This window comes from Acartia tonsa, chromosome 2, assembly GCF_053477335.1.
Source record: "Acartia tonsa isolate MP-2025a chromosome 2, ASM5347733v1, whole genome shotgun sequence".
Classification (NCBI taxonomy): Eukaryota; Metazoa; Arthropoda; class Copepoda; order Calanoida; family Acartiidae; genus Acartia; species Acartia tonsa.
In genome coordinates this window covers 31153355-31173318 of record NC_137261.1, presented here as the reverse complement: position 1 = coordinate 31173318, position 19964 = coordinate 31153355, and the positions used below count along the sequence as shown (strand labels likewise).

At 32.5% G+C, this 19964-nt stretch overlaps 1 protein-coding gene across 5 annotated transcripts in view; it reads right to left on the bottom strand.

Moving 5' to 3' along the window:
• ck (unconventional myosin-VIIa ck) overlaps nt 1–19964 on the bottom strand; it is a 104572-nt gene that overhangs the window by 52100 nt on the left and 32508 nt on the right. For 4 of the 5 annotated variants that reach the window (XM_080150403.1, XM_080150404.1, XM_080150401.1 and 1 more), the window contains 26 exons: nt 19512–19616; nt 18901–19020; nt 18042–18215; nt 16883–17019; nt 16325–16460; nt 16059–16199; nt 15500–15666; nt 13264–13323; nt 12529–12682; nt 11040–11128; nt 10493–10559; nt 9832–10016; nt 9171–9265; nt 8549–8663; nt 7165–7252; nt 6682–6795; nt 6074–6308; nt 5302–5393; nt 4940–5017; nt 4428–4529; nt 2700–2804; nt 2296–2383; nt 1948–2050; nt 1134–1211; nt 422–490; nt 35–146 (listed from right to left, as the gene is read on the bottom strand). In XM_080150403.1, coding sequence (XP_080006529.1) covers nt 35–146; nt 422–490; nt 1134–1211; nt 1948–2050; nt 2296–2383; nt 2700–2804; nt 4428–4529; nt 4940–5017; nt 5302–5393; nt 6074–6308; nt 6682–6795; nt 7165–7252; nt 8549–8663; nt 9171–9265; nt 9832–10016; nt 10493–10559; nt 11040–11128; nt 12529–12682; nt 13264–13323; nt 15500–15666; nt 16059–16199; nt 16325–16460; nt 16883–17019; nt 18042–18215; nt 18901–19020; nt 19512–19616 — 3009 coding nt within the window. Of the gene's footprint in view, nt 1–34; nt 147–421; nt 491–1133; nt 1212–1947; nt 2051–2295; nt 2384–2699; nt 2805–4427; nt 4530–4939; nt 5018–5301; nt 5394–6073; nt 6309–6681; nt 6796–7164; nt 7253–8470; nt 8495–8548; nt 8664–9170; nt 9266–9831; nt 10017–10492; nt 10560–11039; nt 11129–12528; nt 12683–13263; nt 13324–15499; nt 15667–16058; nt 16200–16324; nt 16461–16882; nt 17020–18041; nt 18216–18900; nt 19021–19511; nt 19617–19964 lie in introns of all 5 variants that reach the window. The other variant, XM_080150402.1, reaches the window with a different exon arrangement.

Here is a 19964-nt window from a genome sequence, read left to right as displayed (position 1 = left end):
CAAGATCATGAAGCAAATGTCGTCTTAATTATACCTGTAATTCAAGCCAGCTAGGTGGCTGATTTCTTGTACCATTGTTGAATGTACGTTTCAACCTTTCTTCACAATAAGGCGCATACCCAGGGGGACCATCACGGATAAAGGATCTGCAATCAAAAGGCAAAACATAAGTTACGAAAATATTATATGATATTTTCTTGAAATCTTATCTATCTATGATTTGAAAAGTGTAAAATGAGTTAATGAAAAGGTTCAATATTTGAGTTATAGTGAAGTCATGTATCTTATTATATTATGAACATTTTCTTTCATTTTCATATCCGCGGAAAATTGTCTATAATACGATGCTAAATATCTAATACATTCTTCATCTGGATTATGTTCAATGTTTTTAAGTGAAAGTGTAATATTATATTTTTACCTTAGATGTTTGACAAACTTCTCCGAAGGAGCGAAGCATCCCACACACAGAGACAGCAGAATCCAGCCCCTAATAGTGTCGTCAATAGTTTATGATAATTCCATAAAAATTGGGCTGCGTTAGTAATTTTGTTTATATTTCAATATCAAGATTAAAATAAATTATAGTCGATCATCAATGGTAAATCGTTTTGCAAATGTAGGGACATATTACGCAGATCTATATTCTACCCAATTTCAGACTAAGAAGAGAAGATCTTAATGGACAAGATGATGACTCTAATAATGTATCTACTGAAGACAATAAGCTGCAAGAGCTTAGATTAATCAAGACTATAGCCAGCTGCCAATAAATGGAGAATCAACAGCTGCCAAGATTAATATGTTGTTACTGCAATATTGTCAGAATAATGTTTATTAATGATGCATGACTGGACCTTATTGGATGATTGTTTCAGAGTGGTCAAGTCTGTTATACCGCAAAGGTGAGCCACTTTATGTTATTGAATTGAATTGATTGATTTAGTGACTTGTCTTCCCAAATTTGTAGCTACTAAAGACAAAATTCCATACATAAGAAAGTAGGGGGAAGATCATTTATCGTCCAATGTCATATTCGAAATACTAGCACACATATATTTTAAATCATTAATTTACCTTGGTGATATTATTATTAAAATTGAAATTAAATACTCAGGAAACTATTGACATGCCTGGCATGGCTTGATTTGCTGGGATTGTTACTCAATTGTTTGCAGATCTGACAGTAAATCTCATCTCTCAACTCAGACCTACATAAAATATAATAAATGTAGAAAATCTTCGAATCTACTTTTTTTAGTTTTAAATTTCAATGAATAAAAGCAAGTACATTTATGTTTATAATTAGCAAAGCAAAAAAGGTTACAAGTAAAATAATAAATTATAGTCATTTATAATAAGTAAAACATTTTTTGTAATTGTTTGAGTTTTAAAATTTTATTTTAAATCCGGTTATGAAGTGTTGAAAAAAAAGAACAATGAAACATTTTGAATAAAATTTTTATCTAAATATTTAGATAGGTACCATTTTATTTTAACAAATGAGCTTTACTTTATTATACTTTACGTACTGAAAACCTTTGACGATAAATATATAAAATAAAGAAATCAAGTGGAGGGAGGAAGATGCAAACAACTCCCTTAAAATAAAATTTTGGTAAGACTACCTTCCCAATTGTATTCTCTGTGTTAACACCCCCCTGACAAAACATTTTGATATAGATATTGGTAAAGTCGATCTACAATTTCTCCCGCCTTATTTTAAATAGATATATTTAAAAGTAGGAGTAAATAGCTTATTTAATTCAGATTAGGTGGGAGTTAATTAAACATTTAAAGTACAACAAAATAAACACTCAGTTTAAAGTTGTGCTTTTATTTAATTATATTTATAAAATGGTTAGCATTAAGTGTCTTTTAAATAACCACAAAAAGCAGTTTAATGATTCAATATATCCTACTGCTTATATCACATTAAATCGTTACCTAAGAATACCGTGACCAATTATAAAATGTAGTTTTTCCAGATTCGATGTGGGCCGGGATTCGAGCCACGAAGTGTAGGAATCTGCGGTATATTCTTCCTCCTATAGTCATGTTTCACATATTTAACCCCGAAATGTAAACTGTGATGGAAAAGGGTGGGCACATTTTATTAGTAAACATTGTTGATAGCTTAAAGCTTAAAGACCCTCACAAGTCCATTACTTAATTTTGGAAACCTGTAATACTAATTATCGGGTGGAAGAACAGAAGGTAGATTAATCAAACCATAACTTTCATTTTCTTTCTCAAAATACTTTAATACTTGGGTTAATAAATGTTAGCATTCCTGAAGTTTTCGTTTGATTTCATCTCCCATCTTACTCTTGCGTTTCAATGTCAAGCTCACTAATTTGTGACGGATTGACCTCTGCTTGTCCTAAAAAGAAACAATTATAGCAAAGCTCTGCTTTTAATCATATAATGTAAAAATTATAGAAGTATACAAACCTTGATTGTTTAGAAGATATAGTTTAGTTATGATTTAAATTCGGTAATCAAACACTTTGGTTTAGTCAGAAGAGCACAAAATCAAAGATCATCACATTGAGTATGTTCCTTTTTTATTCTAATTCTCTGTTTATGTACATTTTGTGAACTTGTAATTCATTTTCTACTGCATCAAAAGCAGAACAATTTATTTAGCACAGAAGAGTAGAACAAGCACAGAAAAAAATAATCAAAACTGTCAGTACCTTGATTGATCCTGGAGGCTGGTTACCATTAGGATCCATTCCCATAAGCTGGGCCTCCTGAAACTCTTTGCTCTTGATAAAGTTTCTACCAAGCGTGGCTGTCACCTACAAAATAATTATAAGATTATTTCTTAACTACAGGGTAAGGTGAATGGAAGATAAATTTTCTTTCTCTCCTATAACAAAACTAATAAAATTTTGTTAGCACGCAGGCTAACGAAGGGAAAATTTGCTTCCTAGCTAAGGTGTCTAATTTTTCTGTAGTTCATATTCCAAGTAATAAGGTTTTTTTGCGTGTAACCTAGGAATTCCATAACTACTAAACCGATTAAGTTCTCAATAATAGGGAAGCTTGACATAGGTTACGTGATGGTTTAGACTATTTTATTTTTAGATTTAAGTCTTAGAGTGGTTTTAGGCTATTTTTATCCTTCCTTATGAATGAATGAATGAATGAATGAATATATATTTTCGAATCTACATTTAATAAGATTACAATTTTATAAAAATTTATAATTTATATTACATGCAGACCATGGTCAACACCCTCCTATGATATGCTTCAATCAGTGGAGTCTTACAGTTGACCAGGTTAAAATTTACAGGGCTACGGTTTAAAGTGCTTTAAAGCTACACCAAGCTTAAGAAAACCAGCAGGCTTCCTATGAGATGAGAAAAGGAAGGCTGATATAAACCTACTTTTGCTGATAATTTCATTTTTTTATTGTGTTAGAGTATTTTTTAATTAAGTCAAGTTTTTTTTGATGTAGGTCTATATTTTTGCATATTTTTTACTTTAAAAGTGTAATTTTTTTTGTAAAGTATTTTTTTTTAGTGTTTATTTTTATGTTTGTCATTTTTTGTAGTTTAGGTATTTGTTTATTTTTTTTTTTTTGTGTATTTTAGTAATTTTAGTATTTTTAGTAATTTGTCTTTTTTATGATAACAAGTCTTTTTTCCTGAAATAAATGAGAGGATTTTAAAAAATTTAAAGTGTTAAACTTTTATTTATGAATGTTATATTTGATATGCTTATTAAGCAAATTCTTGTTGCGTAAGAAAGAAATAAGTTGTTATTTCTTTAAAATGAATTATTATATATGAAAATAAAGAAATATTTAACATTTTTATTAAGGAATGTACTTTACATAAATATCTTTATTTTCTGTGTGTATCCATTTCTCTTTCGATGTTTACTTCTGGAGCTTCTAATCAAGGCTTGTCCTGCAGACAAATAATGTGCATCCCTAACAATTTTAACATTCTTTTATGGGATTGTTCTAATTTTAAAAAGTTTGATTTTGTAAGACAAGAGTAGATAGTCTTATTAGCAGCGGATTTGGCATATTCTGTTTATATGTTTAGATTTACTATTTCAGTTTGTATATCATAATATTTTTGTTTTATGTTTATTTTACTAATTTTACCTTTTGTGTTTGTGAGTTGATCTGAGTACTTTTGAAAAAAAAACTTGCTACAATTAGTAGCAAAAAAATTTAGTTTCATTTTGAAATGTGTTTAATTTAGTCACGCACTAGTATCACATTTTTTTATTATTTTAATGTTTGCACAGAGAGACATGTTCTCTCTATGACTGCCTTTCCTCAATCTCTTAGAAGATAGAAGATGTTATGGACGCAGCCGCTAGTTTCTCTCTCTAAAATGTGTCTCTTATCCAATCAATTACCTTGATTTGTTCATAGTCTTTTTCAATAACTGTATATTTACCTTTGTCATGACACTGGTATTATCCTTGTCCATTGTGTGATACTTTGGTTCAGGAAGGTCTCCCATGAACCGCAGGATGGTGATCCACAGTGCCAGGGCAGCCTAAACAAATATTATTCATATTTTAATCAAAGAATTATATTAATAAAAAAAATAAAAATACTTTACTGTCTTTTTAAGTATTACTGTGCTAGCCAAAAAATGTTTTTTTTATTTTAAAGGTTAGACACACAAACTTTAAAATAATCTTAGACTGTCTACAACTATAGCAAAGACCGCTTAAAACTTAGGAAAACATGACAATTATTTCCAAAAGATCCCTGGAATATAATTCCTCCCTAAAAAAAAATACATTTTTCATAAAAAAGAAAATCTTGTTAATTTCCGGAAGTATAATAGGAAATTTATTTTTATTATTCTAAAGGTTTTAAAATACGTTAAAAACGACATACTTAAAGCCGCTACGGCTTAGAACTACGTCATACGGACGTCTGCAATATTAATCTTCTTACCAATTGATCCCCCTGTGTTTGTAGGGGTAAAAGAGAATACTTCAATGGTTTTCTAGAATACTGATGTGATACATTGCCCTAAAAAAAACAGGTTATATTAGTTTGACAAATAGATATAGTCGTTTATCATAATTCAAAATTTTTGTAATGTCCATCTGTTATATCGAAAGTGAAATGGGCCCTGAAAAAATACAGCCAACCAAAACAAAAGAGTATGATTTGTAGGGTAAGTACTCTTTCTATCTCTAGTATGCCATGTAAACGGATATATAATATTGTAAGATATAACTAGATCAAATTTGTTCATGAAAAAAGCAAAAGATCTCATAATTTAATTAAAGCCAATAAATTTTCTAATTTACCTGGAAATAAGTGGTGGCAAACTTAGGGAATTTAAATTCAGATAAATCCTCATAATCCTCAGGAGTAACTGGCACTCCCATGATCACATCTGAATTCATTATTATGTCACAAACATTATATCATACTATATACTATACTAGCGGCTACGCCCCCTAGAGGCCTCTAGGGACACTTGAGGAGGGGGGAGTCGAATTTGATAACCCAATTTCTCATTTAGATTTTAAAAGAAAAAATTGAAAAAAATATGTTTTGGCCCCCATCATTTTTAATTGAAGTTAAAAAATGTAAAAAAAAAAGCGAGATCCTTCGAGACACACAGATACACAGACACACAGACAAACAGACAAACATCCTGTTACTTTAGTATAAGGATAGTGGCTGCGCAACAAGCAATTAGGGCTCTATATTCAAAAGGATGGGTAATGGTAGAAAAATAGCCCGAAACCATCCCAAGACCTTAATCTAAAAAAGAAATGGCCTAAAGCCACCCTGGCACCTTTGCAAAATGGAAAACTCAATCGGTTCATTAGTAATCGAAATCTTAAGCTACAGACAAAAACAACCTATACGTATTGCCCACTTCTATCAATCCTTGTAATAAAGTAACAATGTGTCTGTCTGTTTGTACCGAAGGATCTCGCTAAACGCTGAACCAATATTTTTCTCCTTTACAGGGTAGCTTCTCATATGTCCTGGGAAGGTTTTAATATATTTGCATGTATCAACAAGACTTTTTTCGTAAATTGATATCCACGGTTTATGACAATCCTGTCTTCTCAAGATTCTTTGGTGCGGGCAGGTCAATAAATGCGGTCGGCGCGGGTGCGGGCTCGCGGTCTCGCTGATCCTCTAAGAAGCCAAAAATATCGTCGACAACGGCGGAATCGTCGATGGGCTGATCCATCTTGAGTTCTGCGTCTCTGACTCTCTGATGATTGAGCTTGGCCTTCTGGTAGTTGCGTCTCTCCTCCTCCTCCTCCTTGCGGGACAAGGACTCCATACGTTCCTACACATATTCAATCAATGATATAAATATACCTACACACATTAGGGTTGGCAATCCGTCCAATTTTTGGACAGGATTCGGATTCTTACAAAAATCCGACCAAAAAGGAAAAAAATATTTACAAGAAAAAATAGACATATGTATTTTAATAGTGGCTGAGTAAACCACATTTCTTTAAACTATACCATAGCGCATTGGTAGAATTGACAAATAAAGTAGGTGACAGATTTATAATACAACAGGCGTAGAAATGCAAATAACCTATTAATGATAGAGCAGCCGATTAAAACACATTTGCTCTAAGTAGATTCTGACAAACAGACGCTCTGACGGTCAGACGTACAAAATCGTTCCTGTTTTGAGATGTACTTACATTAAATTTTTGTTGTGCCACTTCCTTAGCTTTTTTCTTTCCATACTGTCGTTCCAACTCTTTCTGTTCCATTTCACGCAGCCGCATCGCATCTCTTCGGGCTCGGTATTCAATCTAAAAAAGTAGGAGATAAATATACAATGGTCGGCAGCCATAGGTGGACTAATAAGATGCCAATTTGAAACCTTATGGTCGAGAGAAAAAATACTATAATGACGGATTGAAATGAAACAGATTACACATGTAACTGATTTTACAGGCCACTAGGGGCGTATGCACCTCTTCGTGCTCAGTATCATTAAAAGTAGATGATAATTATATAAGGCTCGACAGCCGTAGGTAAGCTAATAAGACGACAATTTGAAACCTTAATGTTAAGTAAGAAAAAAATTATTAGCAGCAAACATATTGCTAATTTAAAAAAGGAATATTACAGGTCTCTAGGGGCGTAGCCACTAGTATTTAATAAATGAACAAACTTACCTTTAATTTTCTGTATCTCCTCATAGCAATAAGTTTTCTGACATGTGACTGAATTTTGATTATTGCCCACAGCTTCTGCTCATATAGTCTAGATAAACAGGTCTTTATGTAAAGTTTAAATAATACAGCATTACATTTCATACAGCTTATACCAACAAAGAAATTATTCGGGGTTGAAATCACGAAACCTATACGTGATTTTCAGCTGCCCCTCAAATATTATTTTAGAATTATTTCGCTTGTTAGCTATACCTTTTTCCTGCATTTCATATAACTTTGTTAACATTTTTTAATGTACATACAATACAGACAGTTTTTATTAGGTTAAAAAATATTTACTGCTTAGTCTTATCTTATGACAAGATAAACCACCACTTTATCTAGCCTATAGCTTAACAATAAAAGTACATGATATTGAAACCTTAATTTAAAAAAAAAAACAATGTAACAGCAAAAAGATACTGCAATTTATTTGAAATCATAACCACTTTTCTTCTGATATACTTGTTGTTTAAGCAAGTAAATACTTCTGACAAGATATCCTCTACACCTAGCCTGTAGACCAACAATGTGTCCACGTAGATACTTGAGTTTTAATTCTTACCTTCTGACAAGATATCCTCTACACCTAGCCTGTAGACCAACAATGTGTCCATGTAGATGCTTGAATTTTAATTCTTACCTTCTGACAAGATATCCTCTACACCTAGCCTGTAGACCAACAATGTGTCCACGTAGATACTTGAATTTTAATTCTTACCTTCTGACAAGATATCCTCTACACCTAGCCTGTAGACCAACAATGTGTCCATGTAGATGCTTGAATTTTAATTCTTACCTTCTGACAAGATAACCTCTACACCTAGCCTGTAGATCAACAATGTGTCCACGTAGATACTTGAATTTTAATTCTTACCTTCTGACAAGATATTCCCTACACCTAGCCTGTAGTTCAACAATGTGTCCACGTAGATGCTTGAATTTTAATTCTTACCTTCTGACAAGATATCCTCTACACCTAGCCTGTAGACCAACAATGTGTCCACGTAGATACTTGAATTTTAATTCTTACCTTCTGACAAGATATCCTCTACACCTAGCCTGTAGTCCAACAATGTGTCCATGTAGATACTTGAATTTTAATTCTTACCTTCTGACAAGATATCCTCTACACCTAGCCTGTAGACCAACAATGTGTCCACGCAGATGCTTGAATTTTAATTCTTACCTTCTGACAAGATATCCTCTACACCTAGCCTGTAGACCAACAATGTGTCCACGTAGATACTTGAATTTTTATTCTTACCTTCTGACAAGATATCCCCTACACCTAGCCTGTAGACCAACAATGTGTCCACGTAGATGCTTGAATTTTGATTCTTACCTTCTGACAAGATATCCTCTACACCTAGCCTGTAGACCAACAATGTGTCCACGTAGATGCTTGAATTTGCTGCTCAGTATTCTTGACCTTATCAAAGCCTGCAATCTCTGGTAACCTAAAAGAAATTGTAGATGTACTATTAGAACTTTGGGGTATAGTCCTTTCCAAGACATCCCTCCATAAGGAGCGATTCTTCGTATTTTTCACAGTAGCTTTTCTCCTATTTCTAGCCCCTGCGGGGGGCTCTAACCCTGCGGGGCCAATTACCTAACCCTGTGGGGCAATCACCTAACCTAAAATAACCTATAAAAAGCCATTTTAAAAATACGAAGAATCGCTCCTTATGGAGGGATGTCGTGGAAAGAACTATACCCGAACTTTGTTATTTTTCAAATAATAAGCAAACAAAGGGGGATAAAAAGTAACAATGTAAAATATAGTGTGTTTATACCAAAGCTATTTGTAGTGCATATAAAAAGGGGATAAATTAAAACCCTTTTGACTAAATGACGTCATGTTAGAATAATGAATTATTCTAATGCGACGTAATTTGGGACATTTAGGCCAAAAGTTTTCAAATGTATCTCATTTTTATAGGCATTAAAAAGAGTTTTGTTTATACCTGTTTTCATCTGAATGTATTTCCTTCTTCCATTGTAAGCCCTGAAATTTTTCTGTATGACCACAGCTGCAGCCTTCATTCGCAGGAATCTTCGCCTAAATAAGAAATAGAAAAGATTAATATAAGTATTCTTTTAAAGGATCTAAAATATATGTATTATTAGCAAAAAAAAATATCTAAGCTAATTAAACATCAGAGGTCTTGTTAAATTCAAAGTAACATTGAATTTGAATATTAATAATTTAATAAGAAGTTATATTATCAAATTATCAGAACAAACTTTATATGAACAGGTTTTTTCATAATACTGCCTGCCAAAAACATTTTTCACAAAATTTCAATTACCATGAAAAAGTAAAGAACAAACGGATAAGGATATTTTAAATCATACCAGCAATTCAATTAATAAAAATGATAATTAATAAATGTGCAAAAAGATAAAGATAACCAAAAGATTTTGAAAGATATATGATTTAATTTCCTTGTAGAGCAAAATTCTCCATCAGGGCTAGGTTTAGAGGTGTAGTGCTCATGAGAGGTTCAAATTTCAATATTGTTTTCTTATTATCAATGCTTGAGCATTAATTGGAATTTTTTAAAACAAAACTGTAGGGTTTGTATTGAAAAAGTGAACTTTTTGGGGTTTTTTTACACCCTTTACCTGTAGTACCATCCTTTGATACATCTCTGTAGGATAAGAATCTTCCTGGTGAGTACTCTGTCTCTCTCCTGCTCCAGGTACAGGTCATGAGCGTCCTTCAGGAACACCTTTGTCCTGCCCAGCTGATAGTCAGCCTTACCCAACACTGTCTGACAGATTCGTGCAGTTGCAGCCCCACAGTCAACCTAATCATTTCATCTGATTAAAACTAATAGCTAAAACTCAGGAATCTAACAGGGCCGAAAGATTGTTGTACATACCTAATGATTATACACAAAAATACCTTTTCTGTAGATTAGATTAGTAGTTGAAAAGTTTGGGCACTAAACTTAATGAACCAACAAATCGAAATTCAATAAAAGTCCTCAAAGTTGTCAAGCAACAGAAAAAAACGCTATTACAAAAGTTTGGGGACTAAATAGTGTAATAAACAGCCCAATGTTTCTCCCTCCCTAGCTTAAACTATTCTAGGGTTTGTTTGTTTGTTTGTCAGCATCTTTTAATCTGTTTTTGTCTGAGTGAAAATCCTTTTTATCCTAATATATAAATTCCGTTTTATTACCGTTTTATTACATAAATTTTTGGACTAACGGACATTGTGAGTCATGGGTTAGCTCATTTATTAAAAAAAATTCTACATCTATCCACTAGCCAGTATTACCTTATGTGCAGGGGGACATCCGTTGATTAGATTTCTATACCTTTCCACAAATTCACGGAAAGTGTGCCTAAAAATATCAAATTTGATACAAAAAATACAAAAAAATCGATAAACTAGATATTTGTTTCATTTTAAACTTAGCGGTTTTAAAATTGTTTAAATACAGCATTTAATAAATAGATATATCATATCTTTTTATGATATCCATCTCTACGATATCTGAATTCTTGATTCTTTACAATGATAAAGGCAAAATAGTGCAAAATTAGCTACCTGTCCCAAACTATAATTATACATTCTATGATATCATGCTCGTAAGATTCCGAGAGTTTATGATATTCCAGAATTATATAATCAATGCTATATTGATAAACCTAAACCATTGCCTATAATACTTTTGTATCTAGTATTATAACCAGTCTGGCAAATCGTAATATTTACCATCATTTCCACAATAACTAACTACCAAGTTTTTACCAGTGTATAATAAGCTACCTAGGCCTTCATCTACCTGATATGGTAATATGTTATCTAAACCTTAATGTACCTGATAGGGTATCCAGCCCTGCGGATCCTGATAGTTTCCATCATTCCGGAATATCTCAGCTGTCTACAACAGAGCTCTCTATCAAACATCTAAACATAAAAATATCTAAATTCGGATATTTTATATGCATTTATAATATAAAGTAGTAATCCTTATATAAAAGTGAAGGATGTCTTATGTCAGTACCAAAGGATCTCGCAAACGACTAAACCGAAGAAGAATTCCAAATAAACCTCTTAAACAGGGGTAGGACCGACGAAGAAAAATATCCCAAAACCATCATAAAAACTCAATTGGTTCAATGGTTAGCAAGATCTGAATAGGCATATAATTATACATACAAAAAAAAATACTTTTTAAAAGCGAAGCTTTTCTATAATTAGGGTCGGTCCGTCCGTCCTTCCGTCCGTACGTCCGTCCGAGATAGATAGCTTTTATTCGTTAATTTAGGCATGTTAGAATTGTCCTATCGATTTCAAACTTTGCATGATGATTCCTGTAGTAGCTGGGTACGATTTAGAAAGCGTAGCAACTCTATAATCATTACCAGAATGTCCGTACGTCCATTTTAAAATGTTGATTATTCTACTTTTTTAACAACAAATTTTCAAGTGTTCTAATTATCCGTTTGATCTGATTTTTGGTATATTGATTCCTGGGACAACAACGAACAATATTATAAGCGAAGCAACTCTATAAGTCCAAAAATGTAAGTATGTCCATAAACATTATCCTGCTTCAAGCAGTTTTTTCAACAAATTTACTTACAATTTTGCTTCGACTCTAATACTTTTAAATTCTGATTATTCAGTTCAGATACCATACAAGTGTTAATGTCCGTTTGTCCTACCGTTTCAGTGCTTCGCTTTTATGGATGTTGTCATCCTTGTTTTTTATAGAAGTAGATAATGTTAATGTTGCGCCACACATGAAATAAAAGTATTCTTGTTTCCTTAATTTATTAGAAAACAAGATTTATTTTATATTCATAAATTTTATAAAGGAAAAACTGTATCTTTGTTTTGAAAAGGTCAAAATATTATAAAAGGTTAAATATAAAATATTCACAAAATAAATTTAATTAAGTAAGTAATATAAGAAAGGAAATCTCAATATCATTCATAAAAACATAAAGTAATTAGATAATAAGGAAATGTTAGAACGATGCAAAAATGTGCAAAACTGTCGGAAACATAAATATGACAAAATATATCCCATTGTCTATTAAGACTGAGCATTAAAAAAGGTTTACGGACGTTAAAATTGAGCAAATGCCAGAGAAATATTCACACACAAAAAAATCCTATTTTAATTGAACAATGTTAGGATAGTATGACGTCATCTTTAAAGGCGCTATATAATCTTTATTTTCGGCACCTGCTCGCACACCCAAAAAAAAGAAAATAAGTTTCTATAAAAAAGTTCTTAATGAACGTACATACAAACGGTTAGAATTATTAGTATAATTATTAATAAAAATTTGAATTACCATAGGCTTTTTGTGCTCGTTGGGTTTGATACATCTGACAAAGAACGGGTTGCACAGGTTGAGAGTTTTCATTAAAGATTCCAGGGACTTCTTGAACTGGGAGGAAAGTGTGGGGGCTCGCTTCCGGGTCTCAGCACCCATGGCAAGATCCTCGCTAAAAAAAATATTTTTTATAGATTTGGAGTGGTAAGGTCAGTAATTGGTGGTTTAAATATAGGAGCACATTAAACAAGTAAAATTTTATATGACTTTCCAGTTAACTTGCAATAAAAAAAGCAGAGACAACCTTTTAAGAGACATTTAAAATCATTATACAAATGTCTAAAAAGCTTTAAAAATTATCTATTTGATTTTAAATGTTTCTTTGTCTTTCTCTGAATAAATTGTAGATAAAAAAGATATTTGAAATTCAACAAGATTTTTTCAGGGCTCAACAGCCGCGACGAAGCCTCAAATTTAAAAAGGTTGGATGCTTTATAAAAATTTTGAAAATAGAGGAGCCATATTTGGGTCAGGTAACAGGTTAAGGCTTCCATATGGTTTTTATATTTAAAAGGTTGATTCAAATGAGAATACAGGGAAAATTATGTTATGAAGAACAACTTATATGATATTATATCATTATAAGTTGTCCTTCATTGATATTTAATAAAGATATAACTACTTAAGTAATACTATAATAGCCAATTTAGAATTCTATTTATAATTAATTGTACAAAATGAGAAAAGTTTTACCTGAACAATGACTGAAGGAACTTATTTTTTGATTCATGCATCAGCTGTAGCAGATCATTACTAAAATAAATAGGTTGCTGTCTATAGTGCCCAAGCAAAATGGGGAAAAAAGTCACCTCTTTTGGCCTACCTATTCTTTTGACGTCAGACCCTAAACCCAATCTATTTTCTAGAGGGTTTCTTTCCCCTTTCTCTTTCCCTCTACTATGACGTCAATAGAATAAGTAGGCAAAAAGCAGTGACATCTATCCCTATTTTCCTAGGGCACTAAACACAGCTACAAAGTATAAAATATTAGTCTAATGAATTTCGTCACCCAAGGATAAGCCGTCAATTAAAACAAAATTACTATATTCCCTTCTTAAGAAAAGGTAAATACATTTAATTAAATATAATTATAATGACATCAGCGCGGTTGTCTAGCAATAAAAATTTGAAAAATTCAAAGTCCATATAAATTGTATGTGTTATTGTTAGCCATTGTATTGCAAATATATCTAATTGATGAATACCTTTTTGGATCATGGGAAAAAACGAAGTAGGGGGTTTCGTAGTATTTTCACAGTAGCTTTTCTCCTATTTCTAGCCCCTCTAACACTCTAACCCTGCGGGGCAATCATTAATATTTACCTAATCTAAAATAACCTATCAAAAGCGACTGTGAAAATGCGACGAGACCCCTTACTTTATTTCTTTCCACGTCATTATAACAATATTAAAGGGTGAGCAAAAAAAATGCGTAGATTTTTAAAATTCAAATTGCGCGGCTTGTATTTATAGTAGAAAAATGTTACGCATACCGTTAGAACCGCTATGAAGTGTATTTTTTGGAAATATAAGAACGATTCCTCTGCTGCATATAGTTAGGGAGCTACGTGGTAATACATATGTTCCAACTGAATTAAAACATGACTTGCGAGTAAAATTTGGAACGTTTTACCACCTAGTTCTTATATTATTTGTAGCACAGGCACCGGTTTTATATTTCCAAAAAATAGAGTTCATAATGGTTCTAACGGTATGCGTAACATTTTTCTATTATTAACACAAGCCGCGCAATTTGGATTTATAAAATCTACGCAGTTATTTTTGCAAACACTATTCTCTTAAATTTAGTTATATACTCGCAAGTCAAGTTTTACGTCAATTGGGACATTTTAACGCGTAGTTCCTTGCCAATGCGTAGCACAGGAATCGTTTTTATATTTCCAAAAAATACAGTTCATAGCAGATCTAACGGTATGCGTAACATTTTTCTACTATTAACACAAGCCGCGCAATTTGAATTTATAAAATCTACGCAGTTATTTTTGCAAACACTATTCTCTAAAATTTAGTTATATACTCGCAAGTCAAGTTTTACGTCAATTGGGACATTTTAACGCGTAGTTCCTTGCCAATGCGTAGCACAGGAATCGTTTTTATATTTCCAAAAAATACAGTTCATAGCGGATCTAACGGTATGCGTAACATTTTTCTACTATTAACACAAGCCGCGCAATTTGAATTTTAAAAATCTACGCATTTTTTTTTTTGCTCACCCTTTAATTAAGATTAAACAAATCCAAAATAATCTCTTATTAAAATGAGTCAATTGGATGCAAAGCAGATTAACAAAGAAAAAAGTGCCGCTTAACACAAGTAGTGTACAATTAAATTAAGTCAACATAATCTCTCATTAAAATGCCAAAAAAAATATAAAAATAGGAAAAATTCAAATTTAATTGCAACTTAAAACTTTTATTTTAAAATCTTAAAATAATCCTAAAAAAATTTATGATTTTGCACAATTTTTAAATCAAAACAAGGATGACAGTATTCATAAGTTGAGATGACATACAAAAGAGGGGTGGGTGAGAGAGGAAAGGATCTGATAAACAAATATAAAATCACGAAACCATTACGTTTAAATATTCATAGTATAACTGACAGTCCAACTGACCAATTAAGGCATATACAAGATGCATATTTGTTTGAGGAATCTTCACCAAAAAAATCATGCGTCTTTCTCAAATAGTGAGTGAGTAAACTGAATATGACGAATAAGTTTAGACGTAAGGTGTTTTTAGAATATGTAATAATAAGCCAAATCGTCCTAGGAATTAACATTTCAAAATTTAGTTTACAGAATATTTCTATCGTGTAAATAATTATAGTCTAGATGGTCAAAAACTGTTATGTTTGAAAAGCGGAACAGCTAGAGATAAAATAGTATTTCTATATCCCAATAAATTACCTAAAAGTATCTCTGTTCTTCTCAAGAAAAGCTCTGGTGTCATAGAAAACAACGCCAGCAAAATGGTTCAAACCAAAGGAGGTGTTCATGTCCGACTTTGGTTTCAGATAGTTCTTGTTACCCCCGTGCTTCTGGTGTAACTTGTTCAACATCGTTTTGTCGCTTCCCTGAAAAATTAATTAGATGAACTTTTTTCATTCTAAATATTTTCTTTTTACTTTTTAATCATCTTTTAGGTTTGTTAAAGGACCAAAATGTTTCTTTCAAATATTTATAATAGATTTTTTAACCCATTAAATATTCCGACATTTTCTATTATTTTTAAAAGCGAAGCTTTTATATAATTAGGGTGGGTCCGTCCGTCCGTACGTCCGTCCGTCACAAACGGATAGATTTTTTCATTAATTTAGGCATGTTAAAATTGTCCTATCGATTTCAAATTTTGCATGGTGATTCCTTTAGTAGTTAGGTACGATTAAGAAAGCGTAGCAACTCTGTAATGTTGTCATCCTTGTTACATTTAACATCCAGCTAAGTTTGCTAGATTATCCACTTTTACCTTAGGAAACTTAGATTCTTCATCAACAAGAGCCATAATATTCATAGGTCGCACAGCTATCAAATCCAACGCTTCTTGATTATCAACAAACTCAATATGCTGCCAGTTAATAGCCTCGTTGTTATACTCTTCTTGCTCCATCTACAATTATATTTATAAACACAAATTCTTTATCTAAGTATTTTTTTAAAATATAAAACATTATATGCTAATTAAAAACATATCAAAATTATATCTTTTGAAAAAATATCATGAATTCTGTTTACCTTAAAAATATGCTGTACAAAAAACTGCTGTAGATTTTCATTGGCATAATTGATACAGAATTGTTCAAAACTGTTTGTTTCAAAATTTTCAAATCCAAAAATGTCGAGAACTCCGATAGCACACTTATCAGCATCTCTGAAATTAAAAATAATTATTTAAGAAAAGCTACACTATTTAAGTAAGGTTTGTCTTCTTTCTGTCCGCTTGATTTTATCATAACAAGAATTAATTATTCGTCATATAACATTAAAAGCAAAAATTACAACATTCTAACAGTGATTTTTTTGGAAGAATATTTGTGAGTTAAAAAATATAGGTTTGTACGCCGTAATGTCCAAAAATTCTGAAACACTCGTATTGTAAGGCCTCATAGTGAGATGCTGCGTAACTAGAATTTTGCTTTATTATTCCAGGAATCACTACTTGAAATATCAGTTATGTAAATTCAGTGTGCATTATTGAACACGAAAGATTACTGATAAGGATAAGGTTGATACGCTTTACCAGATTATACCTATTTCTTACAGGAGTCATTAAAATGTTAAAACGATTCTTACCTGACATCAGGCTTGTATATAGCATTGTTAATCTTCTTGACAATATAAACAAACAGCCGGCCGTAGATTCCTTTGGCGAATGCGTCTCTGATGTCCTTTGACTGGTGGGTGTTTAAGGTTGATACTACAGACTCGCCCTAGAAATGGAGTAAATAAATAATAAAAGTATAAAAGAAAAACAAAACCTGTTCTATGTTTGATTAGTTTTTGTGATATTAATTTATTCGTTTCTGCAGTATTTGACTTTACAAACTCAATAGTTATGACTTTTAGAGATAAATAATAATAAATATTTTTCATATTTTTGTCTGTAGGTTTACCTGTCTGTATTTTTAAGCACTACTGTCGGGGCTTTCACTAAAAGTACCATCAAGCACTGACCACCCCCCCCCCCATATTTAAAAAAAAATGAAATGTGGGGAAGGATTCCCTTGAATAAAACATAACCCCTAACATATCTAAGTAGTTGTAACCCTGCGGGGCTACACAATACCCAATGTAACCTATCCTGAGCTAAAGTAATAAACAGATTAATTGTCTGATTTTACCCATGCACCACACCCCCCCCCCCACCTGGCTGGAGCTCCCCCAGCCAATCAATGGATCTCGTTGCCCTCTTTGATGCTTGGATCGGATACGAGGTACCTATTCAGGATAAGGACAGGCCAACGAGTGAACTAACGCATACGGCCGTCGGCCTAATTGGCTACAATCACTAACTGTGATCGGGAGAGATTATCATTATCCCTCCCATGACGTCATCTGTAGGTTTTCGGGAATACTTATGCATTGATATTAAATTATATTATGATATACCACATTATTTTACTATTAATTTGTTATAGTATATTGTAAAGAAGCAGTCACCAAAACCATAGGCTCGCCTACGCTTTCGGTGGCTTCTCCAATAGCCAGTGGGCTATCTTATTAATATGCAAGATTGTATTCCTAATGAATTCCGAAATAAATATTATTATTATTATTATAAGAAATAAACGAAAAACTAAAAAATAATTGGGTGAGATGATTGTGAGATCGACAAGGCACTCATAGGAAAATTTCCGGCCTGTCTATCAAATGCCTTTTTTATTTCTATTTATGCATTTTTAAGGACGTTTAAGGCGAAATTCGCTTCAAAGACAAAAAATGACCCGCCTACCTGTGCGACAATAGTTTTAGATGTGAGTGCGCTCACAATCTTATGCTTATCCACCCCCAGAATAGCTGCCACACGTTCAACATTGGAGTGATCTGGAATGTCTGTGGCGTCCAGGTTGTCGATAACCTTTCCCTTGTATTTGATGTTACCCATGTGAAGTAGCGCAGCTAGGATCTGAAACATAAAAAGAATGTTATTTTTAGAAAATCACTTCAGATAGATATTATTGAATCAAAAATTAAAATTTTCAGGCTATTTTTCTGTCCCCACAATACCCATTCAATTAAAGAGCTCCTAGATGCTTTAATCAAAGTAGATTAATCCAGCTTCTACCAATAACGAACTTAATTCGGGAAAAAATCACAAAACCTATACATGTTTTTCAACTGTCGTTGGGGGGCAACACATCGTAAAATTGACGACCTCTCCATTTGCCCCCCAAATATTATTTTATATTTATTTTGCTTGTTGGTTATGCCTATTCCTGAGATTAATCAATGACCCAAGCCAGGGTTAGACTGTAAAATCAAGTCTTGTGTGCGCATACCATTCTGGTATCAGCAAATCATACTACATGTTTGTATATATAATCCAGGGATCTGAAGGGATAAGACACCGGCCGATGAATTGATTTACATCCCCAATGATACTAAAAAAATATCCCTTCTTTAGATTACAATTCATGGTTGAAACGTTTGGACACTCAACTTAATAATCCAACCAATCAAAACTTACTAAAGTTCTCCAAAGTCATTAGGTCAATGATAAAAAAACGTTATTTTAAACTTTGTGGACTAGTGTAGTAAACAGCCCGTTGTCACACCTCTCTGATCAACACTTCAGTACAAAATATATTTACCTTTAAAATGTCCCATATTTCTTGATCAGTCATCATGAGAACCTTCATGGCTGATCTGATGTCCGCAAATTCCGCGGCATCGTCGCGCCCCTCGCACACAGTGCTACCATGACCCCGCTCCTGAGCAATTAGTAAATATTAGAAATGTCAAGTATGTGTATTTAAAGGATGCTATAGAAAAAAGAAGTAATATGCACTAAATTCTACGACTGTTGAATCCTTCTTTATTTATTACAATGAACGTTTTACAGCATGCGTGGGACTAAGCAATACATTTTATGGCTTTCAAGTTATAATTATAAAAAGAGACGTGATCAAAAAAATATTACTGTCTTTCATAACCATCATCTCATGTCTTAATTAAATAATCCTAAACAGTATAACCACACTAAATTATTTAATAAAACTGGCCAATAGTCGTCAAAAAGAGCTAACGTCGAAACAACGAACAACTTAATTAATTTTCATACCATATAGCTATAATCTTATAATTTTATTATTTTTTTTAAGGAAAATTTTACTTAGGAAAGTAAAATAGAGTCTCGTTGCTGACCAACTAAACCACAAACAAATATAGTAGCTTCGCTACTAAAACATTAATTTTCACTTACCCCTATTAAATAATGATAGCTGGAAGCATCCTTAAGATGAAGCCTGTCTTTGTGCTCTTTGGACAAGCCAGCCAACATACAGTAGAATATATGGTAGTTGCGCTCCTACAAGTATTATATTATGTATTAATTGTTAAAATATTAATATTTTTAATTTTTTTTCAGAACTTTTTTTGAGCTTTTTTGAAAAGTAAATTCGATTGGTATTAATCATTAATATATTTTGTCAACAACCACTTCAAATAATTAAAGACTTTCTATTCTATTGAAATGGGGTAATGTTGTTTCTCGTATTCATTCGAATCCGGTGGATAGGAACCGGTTCTCATCCATACGAAAAAACTATGTCTAGCATCGTATTATATCCAGTTTTCTACGAATATAGAATTGTACAATTATAAGATTAAAACCAGTTTTTTTAGCCGGTGCCTCCGGCACCTCGGGGCTAAAAAA